This window comes from Zootoca vivipara, chromosome 12, assembly GCF_965207765.1.
Source record: "Zootoca vivipara chromosome 12, rZooViv2.hap1.1, whole genome shotgun sequence".
Lineage (NCBI taxonomy): Eukaryota > Metazoa > Chordata > Lepidosauria > Squamata > Lacertidae > Zootoca > Zootoca vivipara.
The window spans coordinates 53,960,342-53,976,011 of record NC_142595.1 but is presented as its reverse complement, the minus strand read 5'-3'; the positions used below and the strand labels follow the sequence as shown (position 1 = coordinate 53,976,011).

The following is a 15,670-nucleotide window of genomic DNA, read 5'->3' as shown; positions in this document are numbered from 1 at the left end:
TCAGGAAGGATTTAGCTTCTTGGACCATGGTCTCTGCTTCCTTGAGGAAGGACTTCTGGTGAAATATGGCTTGTACCTCACAGCGGTTGGGAAGGATGTGTTTGCTAAAAGTCTTGAGAATCTGATCAGGAGAGCTTTAAACTAGATCTTGAAGGGGAGAGAGAAAACAATATGAATGATAAAAGAGCCACTGGCCCTGGGGATAATAGCTTCATTAATGCACAGGAAACTCAGGGGGTGCTCCAGAAACCTGCCAAAGGGCAGGAAATTACAGGAAGGAAGCAGCTGGAGGGAATGACTCACAGCTTCAGTTGTCTCTACACACATGCACAGAGTATGGGAAACAAACAAGATGAACTGGAGCTTTTAGTACAGGATGGCAAATTCAACCTGGTGGGATGAGACTCATGACTGGAATGTAGGAATTGAGAGGTATCACCTGTTCAAAAGGAGGACCGAAGAGGAAGGGAGGAGTAGTAGCATTATATATAAAGGATGTTGAAACAAATATATATATATATATAAAATCCTTCTAGTAGCACCTTAGAGACCAACTAAGTTTGTCATTGGTCTGAGCTTTCGTGTGCATGCACACTCCTTCAGATACACTGAAACAGAAGTCACCAGACCCTTATATATAGTGAGAGGGTAGAGAGGGGCATTACTCAGAAGGGTGGTGGGAATGGGTGATTGACTGACGTGTGGTAAACCCATTCCCACCACCCTTCTGAGTTTATGCTGCCTAAGAGGAAGATATTTTTTCTTTCAGGGCTCAGTTTCTTTTGAAGATGTCGCTGGCTGTACAGGCGATCTGTGGAACTGCCTGCACATTGACCTATTGCAGGCTCTCTCACCGCTTGCTTTCCGGCACCTGCTAAAACCGTTTCCGTTTAGGCAAAGCCTGCCCAACGCTGACACAAGTTGTAATCCATTTTTAGCCTCTTGCTTGCTTAAACTTTTGCACAGTCTAAAATCCACCTTGTACTTTTTTTCATCCTCTTTTGTAAAAAAGAAACGTTTGGGGGATTGTTTTGTTTTGCTTTCTCACAGTTGGGTGGTGGCATAAATTTTACGGGGTCTCTCCCCTCTCGAGGCTTCCAGCAACCGGCATTCATAAACATTTCCTGCCTCTGACTGCGGAGGGCAGAGCTGAGCCCTCCCAGCTAGTAGCCCTCCATAGCCCCCCTGCTCCTCCCAGAATCTGCCCGACCCTCTTTTAAAGCCCCTCAACCCTGGTGGCCCTGGTTGCCTCTCCGGGGAGGGAGTTCCGCAGTGTAACCCTGAGCTTTCTGCTTCTGCCTCTCCCAGCCTCTCCCCTCTGCTGCGCCCTCACAGTTGGGGCAGCTGGAGCAAAACCCAGTGGCCGCGTTGGCGGGGTCGCCTGGTCTCCTTCAGCTGCAGGCGGAGCCGCCATGAGTGGGGCTGGACGCCATGGCCACCAGGGTGGAGAGGGAGTCTGGCAAGAGGCTGCAGGTGCCCTGGCAGGGCTGAGGGCAGGGGGGCTCGTGGAGCAGCCGCTGCCCCACCTGCAGCCTCCAGACGAGAGGGCAGCCTCCAGCCAGCCTGAAGGAGGACATGGCCCTCAAACAAGTCCACTGCTACTGCTGCTGCTGCTTAGGGGGCTCCGGGGGTGGGGGGCACACGGGGAGGTGGAAATGGGACCGCAGCTCTTGCGTTAAAAAGTTGCTTCTCTGTTTCATCTCACAGAGTTTATTGAAAGGTCTCAGGAAAAGCCCCCCACAATTAAACAGCTGGTGATTCCTTCCTTGCTGGGAGCTGGACTGGATGACCCCTGGGGGACCCTTTCCATATCTCTACATTTCTTGGATTCTGTGACCTTGGAAGGTGGTGGCCTCACCTTCGCTGGAGGTTTTTAAATAGGTTGGATGGCCACCTGCCAGGGATTCTCCAGCTGTGGTTTCTGCATTGCAGGGGGTTGGGCTAGATGATCCTTGGGGACCCACCCAACTCTTATGAATCCTATATGTGGGTGTGCACACACACATTAATACACACAAACAGTTATGAGGTGGTCCCTGAACTCTCTAAGGGCAAGCCTCCATCATTTGGTAGCTGCGATGTCTGCACTGCAGGGGGTTGGACTAGATGACCCTCAGGGTCCCTACCAACTCTACTGTTCTAGGATTCATTGGGGATTTTAAAGCAGTGCTTGGGGGGGCATCTGTCACACTGAGTGGAGATTCCTGCACTGCAGGGGGTGGGGCTAGACAACCCCCCCCCCAGGGTCCTTTCCCCACCTCTACAATTCTATGAAACAGAAATTTCCTAAAGGTCCACCTGTGGCCGGGTTCTGAGTCATGTCGCAACCTCCACAACCCCCACAGAACCACAGCCCAGCCCAGATTGCGCAGGCCAGTCGCCTTGAATGAATGGCAAACCCGGTTCCTATTTATTTACTTTCCCCCTTATCTCTGCACAGAATGTTTGTCTCCCGCCCAGCAGCCCTTTCTTTCCCTGGGCAGAAATTTCATTGGCGCAACTCCTTCCCAAGGCCTTGTGGTGTGTTTGGGGATAGATATGGCTGCTGGGAAATGCATGGGGGGCATGGGGGGCGCCATCCTGCCCCCTGGGCGAGGCAGTGTAGTACCTGTGGGCGCCCAGCCTTGAAAATTTCCCTCTTGAGAAAACCCTGGGTGGAAACTCCCATGAGGTCATGGAGGAGGAAGTGAGAGGAGGAGTGGGGGGGGGTGCTGGATTCCCCAGACCTGACTCACGAGGAAGCTTTGCAAACCGAGAAGTGAAAGTAGACTCTGGCCTTCCGGATTCCGCTTTCGGCTTCAAAGTAATCACGCAGAGAGCAAGCAAAGATCATGAGGGCACGATCCTCCTTTGTGCAAAATTATTTATTTTTTAAAGCATTTTCTATTTACATATTATGGTGACATATTGTTAGGGAATTTTATGGGGGGGCACCCAAACGAGGCTTCATTTGGGAATCCAGATTGGCACAAATGCCCTCAAGGGGACCCCGTCTGATCCTACAAGACCACTCTAGTATTGCACCAACACGAACCCCTCAAGATCAAGCCCTGTGTAATAAAGGCTCCCTTTCCTACCCTTTCTCTGTTGCCTGAGACTCTATGTAACCATATTTCTTTATGAATGAATACCGTGTATCTGTATTTCTATATGAAACCCCCTTTGGGGACTCTGGCCAAGGGCTCTCAGGGATGCAGGGAACAGCCATAATCCTTTAAGCGAGAGGTCATGTAGCCAGGGTGGTGCTCCTCTGCATATCCATAATCCATTCAGGTACCATCTCCTGCCATTCCCGACCCTCCGAAGCCAGAGGCAATACTCACACCTGGACCCATTGTTCCCCCCCCCCCCCCGGCCAGGTACTCAAGGATCCCCTCCCAGATACTTACTGGTACTTGCTTATCAATGTCCTGGTGTATCTGAAGAAGTGTGCATGCACACGAAAGCTCATACCAAAATATAAACTTAGTTGGTCTTTAAGGTGCTACTGAAGGAATTTTTTTATTTTGCTTCTACTCAGACCAACACGGCTACCTACCTGTAACTGGGACATCGTGCATTGTTACCTTATGTTAATCCTCTTTACCTCCTGTTTACCTGTTCTGACGTTTTACCCTGTCACAAGTGATGTATGTATGATGCTTTCGATGTGCATTATGGGATGGTGGTGGGAACTTTTAAAAGTTCTTGCAGCCCTGTTCATGGTGTTCAGTCTGGCATTGAACCTGCTGCGCAGTAATAAACCTTGCTGTTTGCTCCGGATCGTGGCTGGACTCCTTCCTTTTTTATACTCCGCAACGACCACAGGCCCTTGCCTGATGAGCTGGGTGGCTGAGCATTCTCGCACCCAGAATTTTGCCCTAACACATATCCTTTGGTCTTCGGGCCCTTGGAAGGTGGAGGGGCTCTTCCTCCCTTGGAGGCTGAGAGGAGACAGGAGAGCCATCTCCAAATATCTCAAGGGCTCCCATGGAAGAGGGAGCAAGCTGGTTTTCTCCTGCTCTGCAGGGTGGGACCCGATCCAGTGGCTTCAAGTTGCAAGAAAGGAGATTCCCACTAAACATCAGGAAGAACTTTCTGGGTTTTTTTATAAAATATATTTTTATTAGTTTCTTTCTTAAAAACGTTAGCACACAATACATTTACAGATGCGAACATTCTACATACACAGAAATCATTTACAGAAAAAAATATAAAAGAAAAACACAAAATACAGGACAAAAAAAAAACAATCATTAATTGAACAATCATTTACATCTCCTCTAAACTGGAAGTCAATATAGAGAACTTTCTGACCGTAAGAGCTGTTCGACAGAGGGACAGTCTCCCTCAGGAGGCGGTGGACTCTCCCTCCTTGGAAGTTTTTAGCCAGAGGTTGGGGGGGCATCTGTCAGGGATGCCTTAGCTGAGTTTCCTGTATTGCAGGGGGCAGGACTAGATGACCCCCAGGGTACCTCCCAATTCTACAGTTCTATGATTCTATGCTTCTGTACAAAAATAAGGGGGCAGAGGGAAAGACACATGGGGTAAAGTGCAAACAAGGGGGGAGCTTTGGGGGTTTGGCTGCCAGACACCCCCCCAAAAGCCTTTGAAGAACAGGAGGGAGATTTTCAAGGGACACCTTTTGCACACAACTGTATTTGCATTTCCCACTCGCTGCCCCCCCCCCGGCTCATGCCCCCCACAACCCTTGGAACAAAGTGGCGCAGCAGACTTGCTGGAAACTCTGGCAAAATCTGCCCCCCCCCCGCTCATTCCAGCGGCTGCCAGACTGGCTTCAGGTCTCCTCACGATGCGGCAAGTGGATTTGCTCCTCTGTGGAAAGGGGAAAGAGGGGTTCATTAGGAAGATTCAAGTTGCAGCCCACAACCTCTGGGGGGCACCAGCAGAGGAGACTTCCCACACACCCCCACCCTCCTTGCCCACCTGGGTCTCGGTGAAGAACGAGGGTCACCCGCCGCCGGTGTCTCCTCTGGCACACCGTGATGGTGGCGATGGCCACGGCAACCAGAGTGACAGCCAGCAGAGAAAGCACGACTGTGCGTGAGACCCCCCTTTCTGCCGTCTGGGGGGCCTGGCTAGCGGGCCCGGCTGCCAGGGGATCTGCAACGCAAAGAAAGAATTTCAAAGCACAGTTGAGGGTCTCAAAAGCGGGTGGGGGGTCCCTTTCCAGGGTGCCCCCTCCTCAACCACACCATACACTCACCGTGGCTGGGTGGCGCAGGGCTTCTGGTTGATGCGGGGGGCTGTGTCGCGTCCTTGGGGACCTCTGGAGCTGGATGCATGGCAGGGGACTCATCAAGGACCACCCTCAGCGAGACCGTGGGGGGCTGAGCTGAGAGCGAGGCTGGGGAGGTGGAGGTGGGTGGCCTGGGTGCAGAGGTGAGGGCCGGCTTGGGAGGCACATGGCTAGGACTCGGCATCACAGCACCCTTTTCTGCGGGAGACAGAAATGCACACTGAGACTGCGAGGGTGGCAGGAGAACAGGCCATTCACAGGCTCATAGGATTGACCGGGGGGATGGACACCCTCTAGCCCAGCCTCCTGCAATAATAATACAGCCATACCTTGGAATTTGAACGGAACCCGTTCCGGAAGTCCATTTGACTTCCAAAACGTTCCAAAACCAAAGTGCGGCTTCTGATTGGCTGCAGGAAGCTCCTGCAGCCAATCGGAAGCCACGGAAGCCCCATCGGACTTCCGGCTCCCAAAAGAATGTTCAAAACCGGAACAGTCACTTCCGGGTGTGCGGCGTTCGGGAGCCAAAACGTTTGAGAACTAGGCTGTTCGAAAACCAAGATACAGCTGTAATGGTGATTCTATTAGCACATATACTAAAATTGGAAGGATAATTCTATTATTTATATGTCACTCATCTGCACAGGTTGCCTCAGCCATTCTGGGCAGCTCCCAACAAAATATTAAAGCACAAAAGCCTTGAAACATGAAAAACCTCCCATGAGAAGAACAGGTTTTTAATGCTTCCCGGTGTCTTCTAGTGTCCATTTGGCTGTTGCTCTCAGAAAGTTCAGCCAGAATCTCTGTGAGGGAGGCTGGGCTGAGAGAGGGCTCTGTGGCTGCTAAGTGGGGATTCGAACTTGGGTCTCTCCCAGGTCCCCGCCTGACCACTATGCCCCTTCACTTCTCGCCAGCGAGAGCACCCCCAAACCTTTGTTTTCTCTTTTTCACTCACCTTTTTCAGGGTATTCTTTCATCAGCGCCTCGACCCAGGGGCTGCTCTTTAAGCCGCAGTAAACGTCTCCTTGGGGGAACGTGAACCTGCGGAGGAAGAAGACGGAATGGAGCAGAGGGATGGGGGTGGAGAGCCAGGTGGCTGGCAAACGTAATGGAGCCACGGAGGGGTGGCAGGCGGGCAGGCAGGCAGGCAGGCAGGCAGGAGCCCCTTGTTCCAGGCTGGCAAGGCTGTGGGGAGGGTGGCCTACTTACTTGACAAAACGCAGGCAGGGCTCCCAGTAGCTCATCCACTGAGCGTATTTCCTTAATTTCCCAGGCTTTTCGGAGCTTGTCTTGCAGGGGCCACAGGCCCCAGCAGCTCCTCCTTCGTTCCCTAGAGCTGCAGAAAGAGCAGAGCATCAGGAAAGAGTTGAGAGCGGAGAGGTCCGTTTTGGCCCACAATGAAAAAGGAAGTGGAGGAGGAGGAGAAGCAGGCAAGGGAAGAGTTCTCTTTGCCCCGGGGCTGGCAAAGGGGGCTTGCTTTCGGGGTGGGGGGTTATGCTTAATTCCCAAAGGGAATGAGGCCTTGTCAGCATAGAACACCTTTGCAGTGGCTGTCCATTTGCTACCGGGCCGTTCAAGGTGTTGCTGTTAACATGCAAAGCCCTTAAAAGTTTGGGACCAGTTTACCCATGAGAACACCTTGCCCCTTTGATTGGAAAAACTGGCACTGCTGCAGATGCCACACAAGGCCTGTTCCACATTTGCAAGAACAGGATTGTTTAGTACGGCCTGCCCTTTGGAACTCCCTGCCACTTGATACGAAACAGGCACCTTCCCTGTGCTCTTTCCAGCACCTGCCGAAAGCATTCTTCTTTATGCAAGCCTAACCCAGATGCTCAGAAAGCCGGTGTGATTTTGACGATGGCTATGTTAAAACGTACACAGGGTTTGAAGTGCAGCAACAGAGGAGGAATTGTAGTTTAATGATTTAGAAATAATGCATAGAATGGATAAAATATAAGTAATAGAGCAGCTTTATAAGTTAACAAAAGGATCCCATGGGTGGCCAGTCAAAGGATATGAGAGATTTGTTTGGATTGTAGTGTAAAGGAATTGGTAAAATTTGAAAAAATAACAAGAATAAATATTATTATAAGAAGAAAGTCGAGAATTCTAATCTGTTTTAGTATTTTAACCTTTGTATGTATTAAAGGAGGGTCGTGATATTTTGTTTTTTTCCCCTTTTTGTTAGCCACTTCGAGGTTTCCCATAATTATTTCATACATTGTATGAAATAATAATAATAATAATAATGCACAATCCTGCGTTCAGGATCAGTTGTCCCTGCAAAAGCTTCAGGGCAAATAGATGCAGGGCTTTTTTTCCACCCAGAACTTACTGGAACTCAGTTCCAGCCCCTCCCAGGTGGGCACCATTGCCCTTCTAAGAGAAGAAGGGAGGCCTTCATGGTTAGTTCTGGGGTCTCTTTTCCTACAAAAACAGCACTGGATAGATAGCTCCATTTCCACTTTCGAAAGACTGCAATTTGTCATACCACAAACGTGGGGAGAACTTTCCTTCTCTCCTCCCTGTTTTTGCACAGGAGCTCAAGGGAGACACACACCCTCCACGCACGCAAGATGGCACTAAAGCGGGAACATTGAGGGGGCGGCACACAATGGCCCACAAAGCGAAAGGACTCGTGTGAACCCACCACCAATACACTGAGATCGCATTGAGGGCATGTTGCCTAGTTAATCGGTGGAACTCCCTGCCACAGGAGGCAGCAATGGCCACCAATCCAGGTGACTTTGAAAGAGAATTAGATCAGGGGTCAGCAAACTTTTTCAGCAGGGGGCCAGTCCACTGTCCCTCAGACCTTGTTGGGGGCCGGACTATATTTTGGAAAAATAATAATGAACGAATTCCTATGCCCCACAAATAACCCAGAGATGCATTTTAAAGAAAAGGACACATTCTACTCATGTAAAAACACGCTGATTACCAGACCACCCGCGGGCCGGAGTTAGAAGGCTATTGGGCCAGATCTGGCCCCCGGGCCTTCGTTTGCCTACCCATGGATTAGAAAAACTCATGGCCCCAAAGGGGGCCCATCTCATCTAGCATCCTGTCCCCCGAGTATCCAAATGCCCCCCAAAACCTAGGAATCTAGATAGACTGCTTCTGGGCCTGGAGGTTCCATAAGTACATGAGAAGAGCCTGAGCGCTGGATCAGGGCAAAGGGGGCCCCATCCAGCTCTGCCAGCCTCCTCTTCCTGCAGTGGCCAACCAACCATACTGAAATGATTTTAGTGCTACGTGTCCTTTCCACAGTTCCAACCTTGCTCAGAGTCAAGGCAGCTTCCAGCACGAAAGAAACCGTAACTAATGCAGCCATGAATGCCAAACCAAAGGGTTGAAAAATGCAAAACCAAACTGAGCAACGTCCACATAAATCACAGCAAAGCCTAACGCAAAGATACAAGCCAAAGAGACTCTCAATAAGAGCAATCCCTGCCTCCAACAAAAACCTCCCAAGCCAGACCCCCCAGCCTCAGCTTTTGGAGCTGGAGTCCGTCCATTAAGGACGGGGAACGGCCAGAAACTGGCAGGCCGGCCTCCTCTTTCGCTCTCCTTGGACTTGTAGCGAAAGGCCTCCTTCTCCTTCTCCTGGCAGCAAAAGGAGCAAAGGCTTGAGGAATGTGGAAGCATTGTTGTTTCCCCAGGGGCAGAAGAAGAAAGCAGCAGAAATGCTGGCATGCGTTTTAATCTGTTAACTTTCTGTGTGCTTTAAGGCACTGTATTTTCTCTCTCTCTCTCTCGATTTTATTATTTCATGTTTTTGCAAGCCACTTTGAGGGTTTGTTTCTTTTTTCAGCAATAAGATGTGCACACATTTTATGAAACAAAAATAAACAGAAGAAGGCCGTTTCCGGCAGCCTTGAAATCACTGGGTGGGAGGTTTTGAATTCTAATTGTTTTTAGAATCTTTTGTCTTTGCTTTTTCTTTCCATTTTTCAGGGTGAGGGTTGTGAGACGGCATGAAAAGAACCTGCTGGATCAGTGGCCATGAACCTGGATGGATTTAGAATATTAGACAAATTCATGGGGGAACTGGCCTGATCCAGCAAACTCTTATTATGTTCTTAAGAGCAGGGCAAGGGGAGGGGGCGCCAGTCTGGAGAAGCTCTAAGACAGGGGTCGGAAAGGTTTACTGGCTATGGGGCCGGATCACTCCCTGGAAATGGCTTCTGCACACGCCCAGACGCCAAAAATCATGCCTGCGCAGAAGCAATTTTCGGAGTCTGGACAGGCGCAGATGCGATTTCCGTTATCTGCGCGTGCGCAGATGCGATTTCCAGCGCTACTCGGCAAGTCCCCACGCGCACACCATGCTGGTTTAGCACAGTGCGCAGGGGACTCACTGAGTGGGCAGCTTGTGGGCTGGTAAAACAGTCTTCATGGGCCACATCTGGCCCACGGGCCGCACGCTGCCGACCCCTGCTCTAAGAGCATGAAAAGCAGCCTTAGAAACTCACATATATAAGCTAATTGCCAGATGGCACCTTAAACCTAGGTCACTGTCGCCACAACAAAATATGCATTATTATTATTATTATTATTCATTTCATTTCTATACTGCTTTATATTTCAAAGAAAAAAATCTCAAGGTGCTTTCCAATACATTAAAACATTAAATTAAACAAACTAGAATAAAAGAAAGTCAAGCTTCCAGGAAAATATTTCAGATCCTGCTCTAAGGGACATTTTATTTCCCCCTATTTATTTACCTACTCAATTTATAGACCCGCCCCTGCCTAGCCGAAGGACTCTAGGAAGCCAGTGTAGGGCAGTGGTGAGAGTGGCGGATGAGGACCTGGAGATCAGGGTTCGAATCCGCACTCAGCCCTGGGTGACTTTGGAGTCAGTCGCAGCCTCTTCACCTCCCTCGCAGGGTCGTTGTAGAGATATATTTTTTAATGATCTTTATTTAATTTAGATATCCAATAAACAATATTTAGATTACATTTCAAATACACTACATTTTCTTTCATTTTGTTTATGCTTCAAGATAAAAAAAAGAAAACAAAAGAAGAAAGAAGAAAAAGAGAAAAATATTTTTACATAACACTCTTGTTGATACACACACACACAACAAATTTGACTTCCACCCTACCTTCACTCGCCTTTTTTATAGTCTTATTTTAAGCTTATGCAGTTAATCTTTCTTTACGCTTAGAGTCATAGGTCCACTGTTATCGATGTCTTCACCATCATTTCAAATTTCTGTATTCAAGTTTCTGCCATTTCAACTCATATATCCCATAAATTTGTCTACTTGTCTTATTTTGTCATACATTGAATTTGTTATTCTTCCTTAAAACCAATAAAGAAATTTATGCTTAATTATGAGGTTGTTTTTATTATGCTGATTTATTTAGGTTTTTACCATTCTGTCCATGTATTTCACAAATTTTCCCCATTCTCTCTCATACTCGTTATCTTGTTGTCTGATTTTAATCTCGTTGTAGAGATTAACGTGTGTGTGTGTGTGTGTGTGTGTGTGTGTGTGTGTGTGTGTGAACTGTGTCTTCCTCTGAGGAAAAGGAGGGATATTATTGCAATGGATCAGCTCTTCTGCTGACCTGCTTAAGAAAGCTGGAGGGGCCAGCCAGACAGAGATGTCCATTGCCAACTTGGCGCCCAGAGATCTATCTCCAGGTGGTCACAGATGAACCCAAAACAGTCACAAGATGCGCCTGGCTGATTCCTAACACGGATGAGAAGAGTCTGGCTGCTGGATCCACTTTGGCTGCAAAGGTCCACTCAGCCCAACATCATCCTGCTCACACTGTGGCTGACCAGACAGCCCAAAGCAGAGCCCACAGGCAGGATCCAAGCACGACAGGAACATTCGACAGTACTTGGTCAATGTTGAATTTGCTTTTAGTACCACTGTGCATATTTTGCATTTGTAGCTGCGCTGTTTTGTATGTTACAATTGCACCAGACATTAACCAAAAAGGATCACACTCTTCCCACTAGTGACCCCCAGAAACTGGTATAAGGAAGCCTCTGTCTGTGGGGGCAGAGCAAAGCCAACACTGACCACATGTGTCTGGAGGGAAGCAGGATAGAAATTGGGTAAGTAACTAAACACACCACAGCCTTTCCTGTTGGGAAGTTGTGATCCAAAACACCTGGTGGGTTGTGTTTTTCTTTTTTTGGTGGGGCAGGAGGCTGCCCTAAACTAACAACAGGTTTCTTGTAACCGAAACCCCCATGGGGCTGAGAGCATGGCAAAGTGGGGGGGGGGGTCTTGCCCCAAGGATCCTGTTCAACCTTCTAGGTGCCACCCAAGGGAGCTCCAGGAAGGGGTCCAAGTGGGATGGCTCCAGCACAGAACCGTGTGTGTGTGTGTGTGTGTGTGTGTGTGTGTGTGTGTGTGTGTGGCTTTTGCAATAGCTGCTCCAAACGCTTCAGTTAAGAACAGGGGTCAGCAAACTTTTTCAGCAGGGGACCGGTCCACTGTCCCTCAAGCCTTGTGAGGGGCTGGACTATATTTTGAAAAAAAATAAATGAATGAATTCCTGTGCCCCACAAATAACCCAGAGATGCATTTTAAATAAAAGGACACATTCTACTCATGTAAAAACATGCTGATTCCTGGACTGTCCGCGGGCCGTATTGAGAAGGCGATTGGGCCGCATCCGGCCCCCGGGCCTTAGTTTGGGGACCCCTGGTTAAGAACATCAGAAAAGCCCTGTTGGATCAGTCCAATGTCCCTTCTAGTCCAGCACCCTGTCCTCACAGGGGCCAAATGCCCCTTAGGACCAAGGAATCCAGATAGACTGCCACTGGACATGAAGGCTCCCTACCTAAGAAGAGCCGGCTGGATCAGGCCAATGGTTCATGCAGTCCAGCACGTGGTTCTCACACTGGCCAGCGAGCGCAAAGGCCACTTCTCCCCCCCACCCCCACCCCAGCTACGCTTTCCAGAGACTGGCATTCAGAAGCATCGCTGTCCGTCTCAGTCTGGCGTGGAGGCCGAGCTGACCAGCCCTCGATAGCCCTCTCCTCCAACCCTTCTGGAAAGCCAGCCACCCCACATGGCTGCCATCCCTGCCGGACCTGTGAGTCCTGCGGGAGGGAGTTCCGCAGTTAAACTCTACGCTGCTGCCTAAAGAAGGCTTTTCTCTTCCCCGCCCGCCCGCCCGGCTCCCCCGTCCAGACTCCTCTTTCCCTGCTGCCTCCATCCCGCTCCCGGAGCCCCGCGCAGCCACCGGACGTCCGAGAGCCTGCCTGGCGGCCCCCCGCCCTTCGAGCCCGGCCCGCGGGCGCCTTACCTGGCGGCCCTGCCAGGAGCAAGGGCAGCAAGACGGGCAGCAGCCACCCCGCCATTCTCCTTCCTTCGAGCGCCGAAAACGAAAGGGATTCTGCCTGCCTGCCCGGCGCACAGGGACTTTCCGGAGGCAGGAGGCGGGCCGGAGCGCAGTCCCAGCCCGGAAGCCTCTCCGTGGCCGCTGCCTCCCGACGGGACGGGAGAAAAACCCCAGGGACCGTCCAGGGAGCTGAACCACAGCTGTCAATCCCCCCCCCCCTTTTTTTTGCTGGAAATTCCCTTATTCCAGCGCCGTTTCCCGCTGCTCTCCTGGATTGTGAGGCTGCTGCTGATCCCTTCTTTTCAAATCCGAAAGTGGACAGCTTTGACGCCGCTGGTAGACTGCCTCTGATCCTGGGGACCCCATTGGCCGAGCTTCACTAGCCTGGTTACCTCCCGGGGTAAGACCGGGCGAACATGGATCAACGTCCATCTGCTGGCATGTCCATCTCTGTCGTGTCCCCCCCCCTTCCTTTCTATTCATCTTGAAGCGAGACTCGAGAAGATGCAGATCCGCACTCAACTCCCAAGGGGAGAAGTCCTCTCACCTCTCGGAAGATGCTTCAGTCCTGTCCTGCCCTCGGTGAGAACATCGGAAGAGTCCTGCAGCCGCTGGATCGGGCCCCACAGGGGTCATCCATCTCCGAATATCTCTCACCCTCTTTTAAAGCCATCCTAGTTGAAGGCTATCACGGCCTCCTGCATAGCAGACAACTAACTCCGAGGGGCCACGGTCCCTTCGCCCCACCAAGGCAATATTTGAGGGGCCAGGATGGACTGAGCTTCAGTTTCTTGCCTCTCATCCAAGGCAATATTTGAGGGGCCAGGATGGACTGAGCTTCAGTTTCTTGCCTCTCATCCAGTCCATTACTGAGGGAAGACGTCGGTCCAGCACTTCCACCGCCTCCTCACCTGCAGATGTCAAGGCGATAACCCTTCCAGATAGCCCCACCCAGTGGATAAACAACATGGGGGACAGGATTAAGCCCTGTGGAACCCCACATTGAAGACTCCATGGGGTGAAAAGCATTTGCCAAACACCCCCGCTGGGAATGACCATCCAAGTAGGACCAGATCCACTGCAAAGCTGTGCCACCCACTCCAGAAGGAGACAATGGTCGATGGTATTGAGGAGGATTAACAGGGACCCAGGTGGCGCTGTGGGTTAAACCACTGAGCCTAGGGCTTGCTGATCAGAAGGTCGGCGGTTCGAATCCCTGCAACGGGGTGAGCTCCCGTTGCTCGGTCCCAGCTCCTGCCCACCTAGCAGTTCGAAAGCACATCAAAATGCAAGTAGATAAATAGGGACCGCTCCGGCGGGAAGGTAAACGGCGTTTCCGTGCGCTGCTCTGGTTTGCCAGAAGCAGCTTTGTCATGCTGGCCACATGACCCGGAAGCTGTCTGCGGACAAACGCCGGCTCCCTCAGCCTATAGGGCGAGATGAGCGCCGCAACCCGTTGGACACGACTGGACCTGATGGTCAGGGGCCCCTTTACCTTTACCTTTACCAGGGACTTGTTCCCCTGTCTCTCTCACACAAAGGGAAACAGAATACAGCAAACATCTGCTCCTGTGATTCCAACAGTCTTTGCTGGAAGGCATAACACAGGCATGTGACCTGCACAGTGAGAAGAATAGAAACCTAACCCTTAATTCCTGGACTTGGGAGCCGCTAGTCCAGAGTATCCCCTCCTTGTTGGGATTCAGTTTGTTTCTTGGCCATCATCTAGCGGCCTCTTACTGCCTCTAGGACAGTGATCAAGCATCTCCATAGCTTCACCTCATTCAGGTGGCAAAGAGAAGCAGAGCTGGGTGTCATCTGCGTACTGGTGGCCCCTTGTCCTCCATCCCCTGGTGACTGCACTGCTAGCTTCATAAAGATGAAGACATAGGCGTCCCCAATGCAATGTTTGCGCTTAAGACACAAAGCCCTGTTAACAGTCATCTGATATTTCTGCTTGTTTGCCTTTTTACTTGCAGCTTTCAACAGAACAAACAGCTCAACTTGGTGCTGTTAAGGTAAGCAAAGTGCTAGCACCTTTCTGAAATGCTATCAATATGTAACATGTTTTTTCTTCGGACTTCTCTCAGCCATGATAGCCATGTTCAAATATATGAAAGGATGTCATATGGAGGAGGGAGAAAGATTGTTTTCTGCTGCTCCAGAGAAGCGGACACGGAGCAATAGATTCAAACTTCAAGAAAGAAGATTCCACCTCAACATTAGGAAGAACTTCCTGACAGTAAGAGCTGTTCGGCAGTGGAATTTGCTACCAAGGAGTGTGGTGGAGTCTCCTTCTTTGGAGGTCTTTAAGCGGAGGCTTGACAGGCATATGTCAGGAATGCTTTGATGGTGTTTCCTACTTGGCAGGGGGTTGGACTGGATGGCCCTTGTGGTCTCTTCCAACTCTATGATTCTATGAGAGGAGACATGTTTTCTCTTGAGAGAAGTCCTAATTGGGGCCACCACAGCAGTTCTGCTTAGCTGCCAAGTATCCCTTTTTTCGCGGGAAACCCCCAGATTTTAATCCGTTTCCCACTGTTCTCCCGTATGGAGAAAAATCCCAGAAATCCCCTGGATTTCCTACCTGCCAGGGAGCCTCCATTTTGGGTGCTGCTCTTCCCATGTGTGGGCACCAGAAATCGGGCAGAGCGGCTTCTACACATGCCTGGTGGCCATCTTGGTGGTGGCTGCATGGCGGTGGCCAACACCAAGATGGCCACCACCAAGTTGGCCACCGGGCATGCATAGAAGCGACTTCCGGTGCCCACACATGGGAAGAGCAGCCCTGGAATTTGCTTCTACGCAACATCCAGTGCCACGCCACTGATGATCCCGCATTTTTTAGCAGACTTGGCAGGTATGGTTCTGTGCCAAAACTGGATGGGGGAGGAGGCAAGAGCTGCGTTGTGGTCAGGGTGGATAAAAATCAATGGTTTTTTAAAAAATTTAAAGCGGATTTTTAAAAATAAATCCTTTTGGAGGAAAGATCTTTCTAAATATATTTTCTATTTAAGTTACATTCTAGTACAAAGGCTATTCATCAGAAATTAAGGATTTGTTTTAAGTTTTTCATATGTGCTAAGACTCAGTCTAAGATTTTTTTTAA

At 50.2% G+C, this 15,670-nt stretch overlaps 1 protein-coding gene across 1 annotated transcript; it reads right to left on the bottom strand.

The window, feature by feature from the left end:
- Positions 1 to 4,082: 4,082 nt before the first annotated feature.
- On the bottom strand, positions 4,083 to 12,876 carry LOC118094889 (uncharacterized). The gene is made up of 6 exons (XM_035135631.3): positions 12,526 to 12,876; positions 6,449 to 6,575; positions 6,195 to 6,280; positions 5,207 to 5,437; positions 4,927 to 5,103; positions 4,083 to 4,815 (listed from the first exon to the last, which is right to left on the bottom strand). Exons 1-6 carry the CDS (start codon positions 12,578 to 12,580, stop codon positions 4,778 to 4,780), a joined length of 714 nt encoding a protein of 237 aa, XP_034991522.2. The 5' UTR covers positions 12,581 to 12,876; the 3' UTR covers positions 4,083 to 4,777.
- Positions 12,877 to 15,670: the final 2,794 nt, after the last annotated feature.

Bases quoted from the DNA above. Each gene is read 5' to 3' on its own strand.
- LOC118094889 (XM_035135631.3), bottom strand. From the start codon at position 12,580: ATGGCGGGGTGGCTGCTGCCCGTCTTGCTGCCCTTGCTCCTGGCAGGG. The intron at 6,281-6,448 runs GTAAGTAGGCCA...CTTCCTCCGCAG, and splicing joins CCCTGCCTGCGTTTTGTCAA to GTTCACGTTCCCCCAAGGAG. The intron at 4,816-4,926 runs GTGGGCAAGGAG...CCCTTTCCACAG, and splicing joins CGTTCTTCACCGAGACCCAG to AGGAGCAAATCCACTTGCCG.